The following is a 21,075-nucleotide window of genomic DNA, read 5'->3' on the forward strand; positions in this document are numbered from 1 at the left end:
GCTTGCTCTCATGTCAGGTTGCCAAGACAACGATTGCAACAAGAGGGTCAAAGTTGAATTACTCTTGCTCAGTTGCAGAAAGCAATGGCGTTATAAAAGGTGAATGCTGACAAGAATGTGGTAAAAATGTGACTGCTTGAAAGGGGATCATATAAACAATTCCCAATAAATGTTTCAAGTAACATATGTGAGTTAGGTATCATTCTCTCTCTCTCACACACACACACTCTGTCTCCCTTTCCTACTCCATATGTTTGTAGTTTTACTGCAGTCAGTGGCAGAGAGAACAAACCCCTGCCAGGAGTTATTGTCAATCTAAACCCCCACATTTGGCAAGAGAGGAATAATGAAGAGAAGAGGGGGGGGGGGGTACTGACATAGTAAAACCAGACAGCCTCTTATGTACACTTAATGCCAGTGAAGCAACTAGCACGTACTTGACAAGGGACCAAAGGAAAGAGGCAGTTGAGAGAGTAAGGGAACAAGACAAAGAGAGAGGGGCTGTCCTTATTTGCTCTTCAGTGTGGGGGTGTAGGGCGCTCGTGGGAGGAGGCAGAAAACAGAGAGAGAGAGAGAGAGAGAATGAGAGAGAGAGAGAGAGAAACAAAGTTAGAGGAACAGAGAGAATAAGTGAGAGACAGGCTCTAAGGCAGTCAGACGAAGAGAGGGGTTGGCAGTCAAGGGAAGCTCAACTCATCTCCAATTCCCTGCTACAGTAAGTGACCATGTGGCTGGGGTGGAATATTGTCTGGCTCGGGGCCCTTCTCATTGGCCTAAATGGGACCGTAGCCTGGGCATCTGACATCCAGCACCACCGCTATGAGGAGTTAGTGCGGGCCCTGTTCGTAGTGCAGAGCGAGTGCCCATACATCACACGGATCTACAGCATTGGGCGCAGTGTGGAGGGACGCCACCTCTATGTACTGGAGTTCAGTGATACCCCAGGCATCCACGAAGCAAGTGAGTGGTCCATTCTTAACTTTACGGCTTTAGAGAGGGTTTGTGATGTTTGGTTAACTTATGGCTTCTCACCTCCTTCAAGGTATGCTACATGATGAGATGATGGATAAGAGCGAGATCATTTTTTATTTGTCATTTGGCAGCCAAGCACCGATCATTGTAGCTCCAGCATAAAATGAAGACCTTCAATATTTATTGGAAAGGAGCATCATGCTCCTCTCATGCACTTTCACCACCCTGTGAAGTTCATCATAAATGATTGAGTCTGTAGCCTAATAAACTGTATGCTTTTCCAATTAGTAGTGGGAGTACCACACAACATAGCATAGCGTGACTGAAAGCTTGATGGTTATTCTATCAACAAATGCACAACCTAGTGTTTCCACTGACATTTGCAATATGATCTGTTTCACAGACTAAAAAAAGATCCACCCTCTAAGTATATATATATTTTTGTCGACATTTGGAAAGTTTATCGACAATTATTCTGTTTCATGGCCTGACATTCGTTTTTTTTATCCAACAGGTACTTTACTCACATAAAATGGTTGGATGGAAACATTGTTTGATTGGTTTTCATTTAAGAGTTCTTCTGATATACCCACTTGGTAACGCTTTACCTTAAGTGTACATTAATTAATATGTAACTAAATAGTAATATATGTATTTATAACATAGTAGTGTAATAAGGGTTAAGCGGTATAGGTTATTAGTGGAACAAGGACATGCAATTACAAATCAGCTTGTCGGAGGTTATTCCACATGTGTAATTACTCATGATATATTTACATGTCTTATTCCAAATGTAACTAACATGTTTTGTAATTACACTTTTGCAGTCTCCTGTATAGCACCATGTTAACAATGCATCCTATTATTTAACCTTGTTACATGTAACTACATAAGTCACTACCACCAAAATAAGCTAGGCTAGGACTAACGACGCACACCCTATCATTAACTACTGCTTCAGTTATCTTATTTCCATATTATTTGGCTTAAAGGATGTACTGAATTAAATGTAAGAGCAATGTATTAACAATGGATATGCATGCAACTATAATGTACTTACCCAGAAGCAAGCAACTTAATGTAAAGTGAAACACATAATGGTATAACCTTTGTAAATACTATGTACCTGCCTTTGAAAAGGGATATTTTGGTTTATTTCTCTGTCTTAAAAGGTGTAATGTAAGTGAAATGTTGTTCAAAATAATATAATGTGCTGTATAATGTTAATGTAGGTACTCATGAGAAAGTAGCTTCAAGTAAAGTGAAACACAGTAGGGTAAACCTTTTTATTACAATCCCTGGGAAAATACACGTCAATGTAGGATGAACATTGTTTCAGCACCTGTGTAATTACAATGTGCTTTCCATGCAATTACATATTTCACAGGATATATCAAAATGTCAGTTAATACAATGTTGTTATAAATAAAAGTATCATAACTACAATGTTCCTACACAGGAAGAAGCAACTTAATGTAAATTACTTACTCATGTAATTACAGTACTATGCAGTTACTTTGTTACAACGATGGCAGACACTCAATATGGCAGGTAGCCTAGTGCTTAGAGCGTTGGACTAGTAACCGAAAGGTTGCAAGATCAAATCCCCGAGCTGACAAGGTAAAAATCTGTCATTCTGCACCTGAACAAGGCAGTTAACCTACTGTTCCTAGGCAGTCATTGAAAATAAGAATTTGTTCTTATCTGAAAAATACAGTACTTGAGGTTGTGATCAATGGAATCTATCTCAACCTAGGAAGCATGTTGTTACAGCAACTTTAAGTGTAATTACTATGTACTTTCACTGTTATTAAGTATATTGCGGTATATATCAACATTTCAGCAATTATTAGTTATAATGAAAAGTATTGTAATTACAATGTTTCTTAACAGGAACAAGCAATTTAATGTAAATTGAAACGTACTGTGAATTACTCATACAATTACTATGTAGTTACTATGTTACAATGTTGGCAGACACCCTGTACTAGTAGTTGTGATCAATGGGAATCCATCTGAATCTAGGAAACATTTTGTTACAGCACCTTTAAGAGTAATTACTATGTACTTTCAATATGATTAAATGTTTTGCAGGTTTATCAAAATGTGTCATTACAATGTCATTTTAAAGATTAGCATCATAACTACAATGTTTCTACACAGGAACAAGCAACTTAATGTAAAGTGAAAAACATTTTGATTTAATCATGTAACTAATATGTAGTTACTATGTTATAACGTGTTTCTGTTTGTAGTGGGAGCAGTTTCGTAATACACTTTCTTGACTGTTGATCAGTGATATGTTAGGAAGCAATGGAATCCATAGTCTCACGTTTCATGTGATATCAAAAACATTTTTACGTGCAGTGACCCAAAAAACACTGATAGCAACAAAACATGCTTATAACCCTGTCAAAAGAATGAAACACACTAATTTGGAAGATAACATTGACCCTACTTATGTGACAACAATATCTGATCTTACAGCTTGGAATTGTTTTGACAAAATATTTCCTCTAGGTGCATGCCAATATACTAATCCAATGTCTTTGAAGTGTTGAGAGAGTACTCCTTTCTTATTTTCTTTACCCAACTAGTACATCCACTCAATAAAATGGAGATGCTTCTTTAAATTATAAACCCTTAGCCTCCAGACCTGCCCCTTTATTGTCTGCAACACCCTTTCAATGTGTTGTGTGTGACATCCTGTGTGAGGATCCACAAAGTTGTTTGTGTGGTTGACTGTCTGGTGATTGTAACCCAGCCTATTCAGAGACCTGACATAGGCTCTCCAGCAGTCACTCAGAATGTTGGATCCTCTTCGCACATGTTGTCTGATGATAGGGATTAAGTTTGCCTGTGAGCGGTATTCCGCCATTTTAAGAACTGGGTGCGTCTGTTGTGTTTTACCTCCATCATCCCAAACACCCAACCCTGTCTTCTCCATGTTAACGCCATCCTTCCAGGATTGTACTTAAAATAGGAACAAGTGCATATCGTTGTTTTATGACAGTGGTTAGTCACGCCTTGAAATAGCGAGGTAAATCCATGGAAACTAGCATAATGTCACTTATGACACAAGCTAAGATCTGATGGTGAAGCCGTATAATGTTGAAAGACCCAAAACATAATCCTAGGAAACATCACTGATGATGTGTCCAAGAGCACTGAAATATGTATTTATCAAATAATTCAGTATATAAAAAATGGGCAAGCCCTCTATTTTTTTCTCCATATCAGTATATCTACTGAGGAGTACTTTAAAATGGCAACTGATTACCATAAGATAAATATATCAACAAATGATCTCTCAGTTCCCAATCCCAGATAATTAATGTTACTAGATAACTTGACCCAATTTGGAAACCCTTCCTCCTCTTGAACCTCCTCAGGGCTTTGTTGCAGACCTTCAATAATGAGAGGTAAGACAAATGTTAGTGATATAAGACTTGAGTGTCCCAGGGAGCATGACCCTCAACTTCTATAGAAGGGACACCAAAATCAAATTTCACTTGATAGTCCAAAAAAGTATTGAGGATACACTGTTCCTGTCTCATTTGACTTTAATGGAAGTCTTAACAAAATGACTCAGTTTGAGTGTGTCTGTTATTGCCATTTGCACTTCAGCCTATATTCAGTCTGCAAAACAGGCTTTTTAAAATTCAAACAAATTGAGTAAACAAAGTAACAATTGACAGATTGATTATCAAAATAGGTGTTAGTTGCAGCTCTAAAAACAGTACTCAAAACACAATTGTACTCAAAACACAATTGTACTCAAAACACTCAAAACATAACAGCTTTTACTTTACTTGACTGAATAGTGTAGGCTCACAAGAATAACAAATTAGAGCAGCAGCAGTGGTGCAAGCCTCCCCAGTCGTGCCATGCTGCCCTTGCCGGCCTGCAACCATGACAAGTAACCTAAATTCCTGTGGGGAACACTGGTTGGGATGGTTGGAAAGCAAGCTAATTGTGTAAAATCTTGAACTGCCCCTTTAAGCTGTCCAGTAAATAACACATGAAATATACCAAAAGCCTGATGATTAAAAACACCCTTTTTACATACAGTTTTTAAGTGAGCAAACATTTTCTCAGAGTGAATATAGGTAAACTAAACTGGTGTTTTTTCCAGAGTTAACATTGCTTATAATTCTGTGTTGATCGACAACGGTAACAATGATATTGCACCTCTCACCTTTCTCAGGCGTTTCGTCATTCTTGTCAGGTTCTTTGAGCTCCGTGCAATGGCATCCTCTATCATATCAACATGCCTCAAGTGTAGCCCTCAAGTATTGCCACAAAAAAATGACCAAATCAGATCAATAGCTCATGACAGTAGAAACCCAAAACTTTTTTTCATAAATGAAACCCACGATTGGTCCAAGACTCTTGGAAACACAACCTTAGGTTGGAAACACAACCTTAACTTGACCTTAAACCACATTCTCTTCAGCATGTAGAGACCTACTCGCTATACTTTGTTCCACTTCTGTACAAGCCAATGCCATGGAACACTAACTAAAATGTAATTACTTAGCAGAGAGCCCCACACTCACCAGTACCTTGTGTATGGTTGTTATGCTTAATTTTATAGGGTGTTGAAAGAGCATAGACTTTCTATGGGTAACAGCTATTTACAAACAGTGGTCAAAACGCGGTCAAAATGATGTATTTTCTGACCTTGGCAGGTCTACCACTAGCCCAGCTATTTTTTAATCATCAATGGAACATGATGTCATCCCAGTGTAAAAACATAACAAAAAAAGTGTTAGGGATTTTAGAAAGCCCTTTTGGATAATGCTGTGACTGTGAACCACTTTCCAAAAATATAATTATCCAAAACTCTCTTAGTTTGTCAAATTCATTAACCTACCGATAAAGAAATGTTACGCAGTTCGTAAGTGGAACGAGAGAATGGCTAAACATTGAATCCTTCTGGATGGAGCAGTAGGAGTCTGATGATGCCTCCTTGCTTCTACAAATCCTGCAAGCAAACATGCACATTTAACTCAGACACAGGTGCATGATAACACTAAGTGATAATTGAACTGGAACGTAAGCTAAGTAATTCTATTACATTCCATTCTACTATGCTTATCAATTAACAGTAGCAGTAGGAATACATCCACATTGTTGGAAAAAGGAGAACAACAGCTTTCCAGACAGAGATGAAACATCTTGAGTGGTAGGCTGCAGGCCAAAGGTAGACCAGAAGGGTATGCGTGTCCTAAGGTCTTCACTCGCTCTACACCGGCTTGCAGTCCTGAGTGTCAGAGGAGCTTGAGCCCTTGTAGAAAGACCGGAAATCAAAATTCTCAAGCAGCACAGACACAATTATGAAGTACACTGGCCACTGGAAAGCTTGGATTCTTCTCCATTTTTTAAAATGTTTTCCGGCTGGTGAAATGCCATATGAGTCAATTGTCAGCTCGGCGCCAGTAATGTACACGCATTAAACCTATGAGACTAGCTAACTAGGCTACATACCAGCATACCAAGATGAATGTTAGATTCACTGTGCAATCACATATTTAAACATTTCTTATAGTACTCCTCATTTCAAGCTTTCTCAAAGTTATCTAGGGCAATAAATACTGGTTGTAACGTTAACTTACTATATGTCTCCATTTCGCACGCATCATTTTCTGCTTGTGGCCACAGATAGGACACCTCACAGATTTCTTGAGCATGACTTTCTTCTGGAGGTATTTGACAACATTTATTTTTTTTGCTGATAATATCACTTAGCACACGAGCCATCAAAATCCTTGTGTCGAGGTAAAAACAGTATTGGATTTGGGTGCGCACTTTAAAAGTTTAAATTTGTATCCAGCTGTTGAAATTGTCATTAAATACCCACGTGTAGGAATTTGTAGTAATGTTACTCAGCAAAAAAAAGACGTGGTTGACACTGGTTCACATGTTATTGAGCGACATCGAGGACAAAAGTGCAGTGACAGTCAATGTTGACCAAGGAGAACCAAGGTAAATAAGTAGTAAGATATGAATGTAGTTAAAATGTAGAATTGAATTTGTGTTGATAATCGTTGGATATCAAGTGACATCTCAGTGCAAATGAGGCACCTTTTGTGGGACAGTCTGCCTTTAGCAACATAGCTAGCTAGCTAATATTAGCGAAGGACTAGGCGACACAACTGAAATGTAGCTGTTTTACACAAACAGTAGCTAGCTAGTTGTATTTATTTCAAAATACATTTTAAGGCCAAGGCCTCCCGAGTGGCGCAGCGGTCTAAAGCACTGCATCGTAGTTTTGCGGCAACACCACAGCCTGGGGTTTGATCCCAGGAGACCGGGAGTTCCATATGGCGACGAACAATTGGCCCAGTGTCATCTTGGCTCATTGTGCTCTAGCGACTAATTAAGCGAGCGGGTGTTAAGAAGCGCAGCTTGGCGGGTCATGTTTCGGAGGACACATGACCCGAACTTCGCCTCTCCCGAGCAGGACAGTCCATCATTACTATAAGACATGAAGGTCAGTCAATCTGGAACATTTCAAGAACTTTTAAAGTTTCTTCAAGTGCTGTCTCAAAAACAATCAACTGCTTTGATGAAACTGGCTCTCATGAGGACCACCACAGGAAAGGAAGACCCAGAGTTACCTTTGCTGCAGAGGATAAGTTCATTAGAGTTACCAGCCTCAGAAATTGAAGCCAAAATAAATGCTTCATTGAGTTCATGTAACAGACACATCTCAACATCAACTGTTCAGAGGAGACTGCGTGAATCAGGTCTTCTTGGTCGAATTGCTGCAAAGAAACCACTACTAAAGGACACCAATATGAAGAAGAGACTTGCTTGGGCCAAGAAACATGAGCAATGGACATGAGACCGGTGGAAATTTGTCTTTGGTCTGATGAGTCCAAATTTAGATTTTTGGTTCCAACCGGCGTGTCTTTGTGAGATGCGGAGTAGGTGAACGGATGATATTCGCATGTGTGGTTCCCACCATGAAGCATGGAGGAGGAGGTGTGATGGTGTGGGGGTGCTTTATTATTTAGAATTCAAGGCACACTTAACCAGCATGGCTACCACAGCATACAGCAGTGAAACGCCATCCCATCTGGTTTGCGCTTAGTGGGACTATCGTTTGTTTTTCAACAGGACAATGACCCAAAACACACCTCTAGGCTGTGTAAGGGCTATTTAAAAAACATAAACTGAACACTATGAATACAAAAACAATAAACGTGAACAAACCGAAACAGTACCGTGTGGCGAATAAACACAGACACGGATACAATCACCCACAAAACAACAGTGAAACCCAAGCTACCTAAGTGTGATTCTCAATCAGAGACAACTAACGACACCTGCCTCTGATTGAGAACCATACTAGGCTGAACACAGAAAACCAACCTAGAAACACAAAACATAGAATGCCCACCCAACTCACGTCCTGACCAACTAAAACAAACAAATAACACAAGAACTAGGGTCAGAACGTGACATCAATAATGTATTTCAGAATGTATTTTGAAATACATTAAATACATATTCTGATGCATTTAAAATATATTGTCATATACATTCATAAATACATTCCGAAATATATGTGACCCGTTTCAAGACACTAAGCATATGTCGCACGCCACTACTTTACAGGATAGGAATTTGAAAGTTTTTATTTTATTTGACCAAAATAATGTTTTTTGTAGAAATGCCTTCTGGAACGTATGAACATTCATGTGCCTTAATAACAACTTGTATGCCATCTGTAAATATTTATACAATCATTAAATAAGGAGCCTATCTGGTATAGCTACGGAAAAATACAGAACCTTCCCGCTAGCCATGATTGGCTGAGATAATGGATTGGCTGGACATGCCGAGAGATGAGTTCAGATTGGTCTGATATGTAGCATGCGTCTGTCTATAACATGAGCTGCTAAGTGTGCGTGGGTAATCCTGTCTAACGCAGCTTTTTTGAAAGATATCACAAAGAACTGAAAATGTTTTGTTACTGCTCTCAACATTGCTGCCCTGAAGTTAATAGCGCTATTGCCAAAGCTCAGTAGGAAAACATTCTACCTAACATTACACCTTCAGTGTTCTGTGCATGTGACAAATGCACATGATTCTATTTGATATTGTGTGTATATTTTCCAGAGACGGTAATGGGAAGAACAACCTGACCCGCACCAAAATTAGATTAGGATATATTTTTTTGCTACTACTTTCACCACTTTTAGTCTTGAAATATTTGGTTGTTTACTACACTTTGAATCATTAAAGAGATGGCTGGGGCTAAGGCTTAACCTCTTGAATCTAGGGGGCACTATTTTCATTTTTGGAAAAATAACATCCCCAAAGTAAACAGCTATTTTTTTCAGGACAAGATGCTAGAATATGCATATAATTGACAGCTTAGGATGGAAAACACCCTAAAGTTTACAAAACTGTAAAAATATTGTCTGAGTATAATAGAACTGATATTACAGGCGAAAGCCTGAGAAAAATCCAATCAGGAAGGGACTCTTATTTAGAAAGCTCTGCGTTCCTATACGTCCCTATTGAGAAGTGAATGAGATATCAACCCGATTCCTTTTCTATGGCTTCCCTAATGTGTCTAGTGTCACAATACATAGTTTCAGGCTTTTATTTTGAAAAATGAGCCTGAACGTCAACATTGCGTCAGTAGTCAGCTGAAGTCTCTCAGAGTGTTTTGTGTGTAAAGGACAAATGCGGCCATTGTTTCTCTCTATCCTACTAAGAAGCCACCAGTCCCGGTTGATATATTATCAAATAGATATTTGAAAAACACCTTGAGGGTTGATTTAAACAACATTTTCCATGTTTCTGTCGATATTATGGAGCTAATTTGCAACATTTTTCGGTGTTGTAGTGACCTCAATTTCCGGTCAATTTCTCAGCCAAACGTGAAGAACAAACGGAGCTATTTCGCCTACAAAAATAATATTTTTGGAAAAAAGGAACATTTGCTATCTAACTGGGAGTCTCGTGAGTGAAAACATCCGAAGCTCATCAAAGGTAAACGATTTAATTTGATTTATTTTCTGATTTTCGTGACCAGGTTGCCTGCTGCTAGCTAGTCATAATGCTATGCTAGGCTATCGATAAACATACACAAATGCTTGTCTTGCTTTGGCTGTAAAGCATATTTTCAAAATCTGCGATGACAAGGTGATTAACAAAAGGCTAAGCTGTGTTTCAATATATATCACTTGTGATTTCATGAATGGGAATATTTTCTAGTAATATTTATGTCCGTTGCGTTATGCTAATTAGTGTAAGTTGATGATTAGCTCCCGGACCCGGGATGGGTAGTATCAAGAGGTTTAAGCGGGTGTGAACGATGTTGAGTGGGTGTAGACAAGGAAGAGCTCTCCAGTAGGCTTACCAAAACATTCACAAGCCATCTTCTCAAAAGTGGGGTTACAAATTTATCAACTTCCAAAGCAGAATTACTTTCTCATTGTTCCTCAACTGCAGTGTATAATATACCATTTTCTAGCTCAGAACCTCTACTTTTATCTAATGTAAAACACATCATTTCAAATGTTGGACCAAATCCAAGTCGTGGGTCACATATGTTGGAATGTATTTAAAAAGTAGAAAATAAAATTGAAAAAAATCGGTATAGGATCGCTCTTTCAATTTGCATGCATATTCAATCTTAGTATCTGCTTTTCACAATACAATATTCACATAGCTTTTGATATTGTTTTATTGTAATTTGAACTGTCACTGAACTGCTCAAAACTGGTAATTAATATAAAAATATTTCCTAAACAGAAACATATAGGTTTCTTCAGTTTGTCCCCATAGGGAAAACCTTTTTGGTACTAGGTAGAACCGTTTGAAGGGTTCTTCATAGAACCCTCTGTAAATGGCTCTTCCTGGGTCTTCCTTGAACCCTCTGCAAAGGGTTCTACCAATAACCCTTTCATTCTCTAAAGCAAGGTTGTCAAACTCATTCTGTGGAGTACCTAGTGTCTGCAGTGTTCTAAAGGTTCTTCATAGAACCCTCTATGAAGGGTGTAAATCTGTATTTGTATATCTCCCAATGTGTCTTTTGAGTCAATTGTAGAGTAACTGTACCACCCATGAGGGTTTTTTTTGTGACATTTGATTGCTTTCAGTCCTGTGGTCTTCACCAAATGAGTGCCTAAGTGAATATGTTATCATTAAAATGTAACACTTTATGACAATACATCACATATATCAAAATAACTTACTGTGACAGCCTAGTTTTACCCTAATACAGTGGTCTGAAACTCATAGTTCGCAGGCCACATCAGGCATGTAAGTGACATTATGCTGGCTTGCAAATTGATGTGTAATTCCTATTGAAATCCAGCCAGAGTGATGATATCCAACAATTGGAACTAAGTCATCCGCAACCTGGATTCAGAATAACTGTCAAGGTAGGGAAGGTTGATAAATCAGACTACCTAAACCATCTCAGTAACGGCTGCAATAAGTACAACTACTAACAGATTGGATTGGTTTAGAAATATGTATGTTATTTATCTTTGTGTGGCATAAGATCAATCAATCAATGAATGCACACGCAAAACCCCAGATATTGAAACAAACAAGCAGATGTAGGGTGTTAAATTGGGACTATATTCTTTCATGATATGCACAGAAAATCATATCAATTTATATTTTCAAAAGGATGAGTCTGGTGTTCATATTTCATGACCTCAGTGGGCTTTTTGAGTTGCCAATTGCAAAATAATACACTTGATTTAAGTTACATAGCATGCTAAATGTTTCTGATCAGATGTTAGCAAACGAATAGATGAGCTGCCACTTCCACTTATTTGCCCAGACAGAGATCAAATAACCAAACATACAGACAGCGATTCAGTGAAACAAAATCACATTGATTGATTTTCAGAAAAGTCAAGGGATTTTGGTCAGGATACTACAAGAGTGAAGAGCAAAACCTGTTTTACAAGGCTAGCGTAGGCTACATAGCTAGCTAACATGCTAGGAAAATGTTCTTATAACACTGTTATATGAGCAAACTAGACTAAAGATTATCATTGTGAACATTCACCTCAATTTGTCTGATGTTTTACCAGCCTAATTGTAGCCAAATATCATATAGATTGATTTATCTTTCCCAATCTTAACAGTGCTGAAATTATTGTTGACCGCACATTAAATTATTTAAAATGTTTGGATGACTTTGGGAGTTTCAGTAAGCAACAATATGTATGATACATTCCTTCAATGGCATTAGACTACTTTATTCCAATATTTTCGTAATTCTGTGATATTCATTCCCACAGTAATTATTGATTGATCCATCCAGTTGTGGTTAAGAAAACATGCATGCATAGTGGTGGGGTTTGCGAGGTGATTGTCGTAGCGACATGCCTCAGAATGGTAACAGCTTAGTAATAGGTGCTGCCGAGCAACCATCATTATGAAGCATCAAATCTCATGAAAGCATTTCTTATACTGGATTTAGCTACGACAAGCATTTTTTGAGGTTGGTGCAACAGGTGTAAATTCTGATCCCAAAGTCGGACTTAGCTTCGTCTGACCTAGCATTTAAGACCAACTTTTTTACGCACAAATGGTGAAACTAGCCCCAGATGTTTTCATTTGGTTGGTAGAGTAGAAGAGGATTTTGACATTTTTAAAAGATGACAAGAAGCAGAGAAAGACATGTCCCAATGTCGAAGCAACTACTTCAACCGCTGACAAATGCCTTCTAAGACCCAAATAGCTCTAAAAAAGTTATGTCCCAATTTCCCAACCCCAGGTCGGACCAGATGTCTGGCCCATCTACCGAGATGCACGCACGGCATAGTCTGACAGCGGTAAGATGCATGCTGTTGAGAAAAATAATAAAACACATTGCAAATTGCATATGCTCGATTTGAGACTATTCCTGCGTTTCAATATTAATTCAAAATATTATAAAAAATCTACAATATGATTCTAGAAGAATGCAACTTAAGCAAAGCTGTATTAAACCTTGTTAGTCCAAATCCAACATTGTGTATTTAGGGTTCAAGCAGTGAAACTGGTGAAACCCTATTGTATTTTTTCCTCAGTCATTATTAGGGGTTCAGCAGTGAAGCTGGTGAAACCCAATTGTAATTCTTCTGGTTCATTAGGGGTCCATTCCCCGCTGTCCTCAGATAATCACATGGGGTGCTTTTGCCTTAAAGCCTTTTTGAAATCTGACAAAGTGGCTGGATTAATAAGAAGTTAACCTCTCTAGGGTTAGCAGCATTCGGAATTTTGGATGAAAAGCATGCCCAAATTAAACGGCTTGCTACTCGGGTCCAGAAGATATGATATGCATATAACTGGTAGATTTGGGTAGAAAACACTCTAAAGTTTCCAAAACTGTTAAAATAGTGTCTGTGAGTATAACAGAACTGATTTAACAGGCGAACACCTTTTTTTTTATTTTGTAGTTTTCTATTCAATGCCATTACAGTATCCATTGACTTAGGACTCCATTTGCAGTTCCCATGCCTTCCACTAGATGTCAACAGTCTTTAGAAATCGTTTCAGGCTTGTATTCTTATAAATGAGGGAGTAAGACCAGTCTGAACAAGTGGACCGTAACATGACGCAGAGTTTTTTCAGGCGCATGTGCATTTCTTGTTTATCTTTTATATTGACGGCGTTGTTGTCCGGTTGAAATATTATAGCTAATTTAGGCTAAAAAATTACCTGAGGCTTGAATATAAACATCGTTTGACATGTTTCTATGAACTTTACGAATACAATTTGGATTTTTTTGTCTGATTGTTTTGAGTTTGAGCCTGTGGATTACTGAAGAAAACGCGCTAACAAAACGTAGGTTTTTGGATATAAAGAGACTTCATCGAACAAAAGGAACATTTATTGAGTAAATGAATGTCTTCTGATTGCCACCATATGAAGATCATCAAAGGTAAGGGATTAATTTGATCTGTACTTCTGAGTTTTGTAACGCTTCTGCTTGGCTGGTTACTGTTTGTAATAATTTGTCAACTGGGCTATGTTCTGGGCTAGGTATGTTCTGGGCAAGGTATGCTTTCGCCGAAAAGCATTTTATAAATATGATACTGTGGTTGGTTTAACAAGAAGTTAATCTTTAAAACGATGTAAAATATGTTTTGTTTTCTGAATTTTTATAATGAGCATTTCTGTAATTGAATTTGGCGCTCTGCAACCTCACTGGATGTTGGCCAGATGGGACACTAGCGTCCCACATACCCTAGAGAAGTTAATAACAAACTTGCATGCAATCTGTATATACAAATACAATTGATAAATTACGAGCCTAGTTAGTTTAGCCAATGAAAAAGTGAGCAACCTTCACGCTAGCCATGATTGGCAGAGATAATCCAAGATCGCATAGCAGTTCAGACGTCTTTTGTCCTCGTCTTGTCGTGTCCTGTATATATATATATTTACAACTTTTTTCATATACATTTTATTTTTATTTTCCATCAACTCATCTTCTAAACACTCTCCTGCAACCAGCCTCACCAATTTATATTTATAAAAAAGTATTATTTACCTCAGATCTGCAATCCTTCAGGAAGCTAGCCAGAAACTCCAGGAGGCTGGCCAGAAACTAGCCAGAAGCTAGCCAGGAGCTAGCCCAGAAGCTAATCCAGAATCTAATCAGAAGCTAACCACGGTTTGTGGTCATCGGCTGTCCTTTAGCTCGAAAATCTATCGAAAATCTATCGCCAGTTTTGTACGGCGCAGCGCGGCTCGGAACGGAACATACCGGACCAATTTTTCTCTCCATGTCCCTGGATTTCAACTGCTCTCTGGACATTCATACCCGGATCTCACAGCTAGCTAGCTGCTATCCGTGTGACAGTCGGCTTTCGTCGATTCCGGAGCAAACATCGATTGTTCCGGTGCTAGCCAGCTCCGTCAATCACTCCTGAGTTCCATCATTCACTCCTGGGCTGCAGTCACCTATCCGGACCCGTTTCACTGCCTACGCGGAGCCCCACCGGGCCTTCACAACCGGACTGCCGACGTTATCTACCTGAATGAGATCCGGCTGGCTCCTCTGTCGCGACGTTACCTGAACGCCCATCTGCGGCCCGCTAACCGTTAGCTGTCTTACCGGCTGCTATCTGAATAGACAATCGGACAATTTATTTATTTTTATTATGTTTTCTTCTCGGGCCTCTATAACTATATCTATTGTTCTTATTTTTGTTGTTGTTGTGTGATTTGGATTAATCCCCTCTACCACACGGAACCCTACTAATCTACTGACCGAACGCAAGAGGTGGCTAACAACAGACCTCCATCCTATGCTAGCTTGCTACCGGTTGGCCTGGCTAGCTGTCTAAATCGCCGTGACCCTAAACCAACCTCTCCACTCACTGGACCCTTTTGATCACTCGACTAAGCATGCCTCTCCTTAATGTCAATATGTCTTGTCCATTGCTGTTCTGGTTAGTGTTTATTGGCTTATTTCACTGTAGAGCCTCTAGTCCTGCTCACTATACCTTATCCAACCTATTAGTTCCACCACCCACACATGCAATGACATCTCCTGGTTTCAATGATGTTTCTAGAGACAATATCTCTCTCTTCATCACTCAATACCTAGGTTTACCTCCACTGTATTCACATCCTACCTTACCTTTGTCTGTACATTATACCTTGATGCTATTTTATCGCCCCCAGAAACCTCCTTTTACTCTCTGTTCCAGACGTTCTAGACGACCAATTCTTATTGCTTTTAGTCGCACCCTTATTCTACTCCTCCTATGTTCCTCTGGCGATGTAGAGGTGAATCCAGGCCCTGCAGTGCCTAGCTCCACTCCTATTCCCCAGGCGCTCTCTTTTGACGACTTCTGTAACCGTAATAGCCTTGGTTTCATGCATGTTAACATTAGAAGCCTCCTCCCTAAGTTTGTTCTATTCACTGCTTTAGCACACTCTGCCAACCCGGATGTTCTAGCTGTGTCTGAATCCTGGCTTAGGAAGACCACCAAAAATTCAGACATTTTAATTCCAAACTACAACATTTTCAGACAAGATAGAACTGCCAAAGGGGGCGGTGTTGCAATCTACTGCAAAGATAGCCTGCAGAGTTCTGTCCTATTATCCAGGTCTGTACCCAAACAATTTGAACTTCTACTTTTAAAAATCCACTTCTCTAAAAACAAGTCTCTCACCGTTGCCGCCTGCTATAGACCACCCTCTGCCCCCAGCTGTGCTCTGGACACCATATGTGAACTGATTGCCCCCCATCTATCTTCAGAGCTCGTGCTGCTAGGCGACCTAAACTGGAACATGCTTAACACCCCAGCCATCCTACAATCTAAACTTGATGCCCTCAATCTCACACAAATTATCAATGAACCTACCAGGTACCTCCCCAAAGCCTTAAACACGGGCACCCTCATAGATATCATCCTAACCAACTTCCCCTCTAAATACACCTCTGCTGTCTTCAACCAAGATCTCAGCGATCACTGCCTCATTGCCTGCATCCGTAATGGGTCAGCGGTCAAACGACCTCCTCTCATCACTGTAAAACGCTCCCTGAAACACTTCAGCGAGCAGGCCTTTCTAATCGACCTGGCCGGGGTATCCTGGAAGGATATTGACCTCATCCCGTCAGTAGAGGATGCCTGGATATTTTTTAAAAATGCCTTCCTAACCATCTTAAATAAACATGCCCCATTCAAGAAATTTAGAACCAGGAACAGATATAGCCCTTGGTTCTCCCCAGACCTGACTGCCCTTAATCAACACAAAAATGTCCTATGGCGTTCTGCATTAGCATCGAACAGCCCCCGTGATATGCAGCTGTTCAGGGAAGCTAGAAACCATTATACACAGGCAGTTAGAAAAGCCAAGGCTAGCTTTTTCAAGCAGAAATTTGCTTCTTGCAACACTAACTCAAAAAAGTTCTGGGACACTGTAAAGTCCATGGAGAATAAGAACACCTCCTCCCAGCTGCCCACTGCACTGAAGATAGGAAACACTGTCACCACTGATAAATCCACCATAATTGAACATTTCAATAAGCATTTTTCTACTGCTGGCCATGCTTTCCACCTGGCTACTCCTACCCCTGTCAACAGCACTGCACCCCCAACAGCAACTCGCCCAAGCCTTCCCCATTTCTCCTTCTCCCAAATCCATTCAGCTGATGTTCTGAAAGAGCTGCAAAATCTGGACCCCTACAAATCAGCCGGGCTAGACAATCTGGACCCTTTCTTTCTAAAATTATCTGCCGAAATTGTTGCCACCCCTATTACTAGCCTGTTCAACCTCTCTTTCGTGTCGTCTGAGATTCCCAAAGATTGGAAAGCAGCTGCGGTCATCCCCCTCTTGACCCAAACTGCTACAGACCTATATCTATCCTACCATGCCTTTCTAAGGTCTTCGAAAGCCAAGTCAACAAACAGATTACCGACCATTTTGAATCTCACCATACCTTCTCTGCTATGCAATCTGGTTTCAGAGCTGGTCATGGGTGCACCTCAGCCACGCTCAAGGTCCTAAACGATATCTTAACCGCCATCGATAAGAAACATTACTGTGCAGCCGTATTCATTGATCTGGCCAAGGCTTTCGACTCTGTCAATCACCACATCCTCATCGGCAGACTCAACAGCCTTGGTTTCTCAAATGATTGCCTCGCCTGGTTCACCAACTACTTCTCTGATAGAGTTCAGTGTGTCAAATCTGAGGGTCTGTTGTCCGGACCTCTGGCAGTCTCTATGGGGGTGCCACAGGGTTCAATTCTTGGACCGACTCTCTTCTCTGTATACATCAATGAGGTCGCTCTTGCTGCTGGTGAGTCTCTGATCCACCTCTACGCAGACGACACCATTCTGTATACTTCCGGCCCTTCTTTGGACACTGTGTTAACAACCCTCCAGGCAAGCTTCAATGCCATACAACTCTCCTTCCGTGGCCTCCAATTGCTCTTAAATACAAGTAAAACTAAATGCATGCTCTTCAACCGATCACTACCTGCACCTACCCGCCTGTCCAACATCACTACTCTGGACGGCTCTGACTTAGAATACGTGGACAAAAACAAATACTTAGGTGTCTGGTTAGACTGTAAACTCTCCTTCCAGACCCATATCAAACATCTCCAATCCAAAGTTAAATCTAGAATTGGCTTCCTATTTCGCAACAAAGCATCCTTCACTCATGCTGCCAAACATACCCTTGTAAAACTGACCATCCTACCAATCCTCGACTTTGGCGATGTAATTTACAAAATAGCCTCCAATACCCTACTCAACAAATTGGATGCAGTCTATCACAGTGCAATCTGTTTTGTCACCAAAGCCCCATATACTACCCACCATTGCGACCTGTACGCTCTCGTTGGCTGGCCCTCGCTTCATACTCGTCGCCAAACCCACTGGCTCCATGTCATCTACAAGACCCTGCTAGGTAAAGTCCCCCCTTATCTCAGCTCGCTGGTCACCATAGCATCTCCCACCTGTAGCACACGCTCCAGCAGGTATATCTCTCTGGTCACCCCCAAAACCAATTCTTTCTTTGGCCGTCTCTCTTTCCAGTTCTCTGCTGCCAATGACTGGAATGAACTACAAACATCTCTGAAACTGGAAACACTTATCTCCCTCACTAGCTTTAAGCACCAACTGTCAGAGCAGCTCACAGATTACTGCACCTGTACATAGCCCACCTATAATTTAGCCCTATCAACTACCTCTTTCCCAACTGTATTTAATTTATTTATTTATTTTGCTCCTTTGCACCCCATTATTTTTATTTCTACTTTGCACATTCTTCCATTGCAAAACTACCATTCCAGTGTTTTACTTGCTATATTGTATTTACCTTGCCACCAAGGCCTTTTTTTGCCTTTACCTCCCTTCTCACCTCATTTGCTCACATTGTATATAGACTTGTTTATACTTTATTATTGACTGTATGTTTGTTTTACTCCATGTGTAACTCTGTGTTGTTGTATCTGTCAAACTGCTTTGCTTTATCTTGGCCAGGTCGCAATTGTAAATGAGAACTTGTTCTCAACTTGCCTACCTGGTTAAATAAAGGTAAAATAAAAATAAATAAATAAAAATAATGAGTGGGCTGGACATACAGAGAAATAAGTTTGGATTGGTGTGCCATTTAGCACACTTCTGTGTATTTGAGCTGGTCAGTATGTCCAGGTAATCCTGTCTAACACAGCTTTTTAAAAAAAAAATGTATTGGGTATTAAAACTGCAAAAGTGTTGTTCTCCACTTTCTGGAGCACTGAGTTTTAAATTCAGTGGAATTCGAGTATGATAGCTAAAGTGATGGAGAAAATATCTGTCTCCGGATTACATCTTCAAACTAAGGGCAACCATGGCATCCGATAGAAGACGCGTTCAACCATGAATGATGTATATGGGTAAGGTAGTCTAGCTAGCTATATTTTCAGATATTACATGTTTCTAATTTTGACAGAAAGAGCCAAATTGCTTGGATAGCTAACTTTGAACTTGGTTGGTTAGCTACCTGCAGAGTCATGCAGGGTGGTAACGTCATGAGTAGTGATTATGGTTCATTGTTTACCTAGCTAGCTAGCTAACATTAGCTGGCTGGCTCGCTAGCTAACGTTACATGTTTGACCTTATTCGTATCTCAGAGCCATTTGCTTAGCTAGCTATAGCCTAATGTTAGCTAGCTAACACTGAACCTGTAGATTCATGCAGGGTAGTAATGTCATGAGTTGTGATTATGGTTAATTGTTTACCTAGCTAGCTAGCTAATGTTACGTGTATGGCCTTATTATTCATATCTCAGAGCCATTTGCTTAGCTAGCTATAGCCTAATCTTAGCTAGCTAACGTTGAACCTGGTTGGTAGTTGGGATTATGTAGTTGGGATTATGGTTCATTGTTTACCTTGCTAGCTAGCTTGCTACATGTCTTAACAAAATACTCCACCATGCAAGTAACCATTTCAGGTCCATTCGTAAATTCTACTACGATTTCAGAGCACTCTCATCTGAGTGTGCCAGGGAGCATAGAATAACTGATTAATTTACGAACACCCGTTGAATATGTCCGGTGTCAATAAACGTCTGCAAAAAAACGTAATTAAATTGTTGCCAGCAGCATAGTTACAGTCACCAACACTTTAGATAACATGAAAATAGCCTAACCAGCTCTGCTAAGGCGAGTAAAATGATCAGAGTCGGGTGTTCTTGTCATGTTGTGTCTTGTCTCTGTCCTTTCCCTTCACCCTGTCTCCCTCTGCTGGTCGTTGTTAGGTTACCTTTTCTCCCCCGCTTTCTCCCAGCTGTTCCTTGTCTCCTCTAACTACCCATTCACCCCGTTTCCCACCTGTTCCTTTTTTCCCTCTGATTAGGTCCCTATATCTCTCTCTGTTTCTGTTCCTGTCCTTGTCGGATTCTTGTTTGTGTTTCATGCCTGAGCCAGACTATCGTCATGTTTGCTGTAACCTTGTCCTGTCCTGTCGGAATCTGCCGGTCTATCTGAGCCTACCTATGTTTGGTTATTAAAGAAGCTCTGTTTAAGTTAGTTCGCTTTTGGGTCCTCATTCACTCACCATAACAGAAGAATCCGACCAAGAATGGACCCAGCGACTTCGGATCCTCTCCACTCAGCCGTCGGGATCCAGGGAGCGATGCTAGGCAGACACGAGCAGGAAGTGTCTGCTGCTCGACATGCCGTTGAGACCCTGTCCACCCAAGTCTCCAACCTCACAGAACAGGTTCACCATCTCCGCCTCGATCCACCGGCCACTTCCAGGGCTTTCGAATCTCCGGAGCCCAGAATCAATAACCCGCCGTGTTACTCTGGGGAGCCCACTGAATGCCGCTCGTTCCTCACCCAGTGTGATATTGTGTTTTCTCTCCAGCCCAACACTTACTCCAGGAGCACTGCTCGTGTCGCCTACGTCATATCTCTCCTTATTGGACGGGCTCGTGAGTGGGGCACGGCAATCTGGGAGGCAAGGGCTGAGTGTACTAACCAGTATCAGGACTTTAAGGAGGAGATGATACGGGTTTTTGATCGATCTGTTTTTGGGGAGGAGGCTTCCAGGGCCCTGTCTTCCCTATGTCAAGGCAATCGATCCATAACAGACTACTCTATTGAGTTTCGCACTCTTG

General features: G+C 40.5%; 1 protein-coding gene across 2 annotated transcripts in view; it reads left to right on the forward strand.

Annotated features, from left to right (window-relative positions):
- The first annotated feature begins 426 nt into the window (after positions 1–426).
- Positions 427–21,075, forward strand: part of cpn1 (carboxypeptidase N, polypeptide 1) — a 156,883-nt gene continuing 136,234 nt past the window's right edge. Inside the window, exon 1 of one of the 2 annotated variants that reach the window (XM_021565593.2) lies at positions 427–960. In XM_021565593.2, coding sequence (XP_021421268.1) covers positions 726–960 — 235 coding nt within the window. In that variant the 5' untranslated portion in view covers positions 427–725. The remainder of the gene's footprint in view (positions 961–21,075) is intronic. The other variant, XM_021565595.2, reaches the window with a different exon arrangement.

This window comes from Oncorhynchus mykiss, chromosome 16, assembly GCF_013265735.2.
Source record: "Oncorhynchus mykiss isolate Arlee chromosome 16, USDA_OmykA_1.1, whole genome shotgun sequence".
Lineage (NCBI taxonomy): Eukaryota > Metazoa > Chordata > Actinopteri > Salmoniformes > Salmonidae > Oncorhynchus > Oncorhynchus mykiss.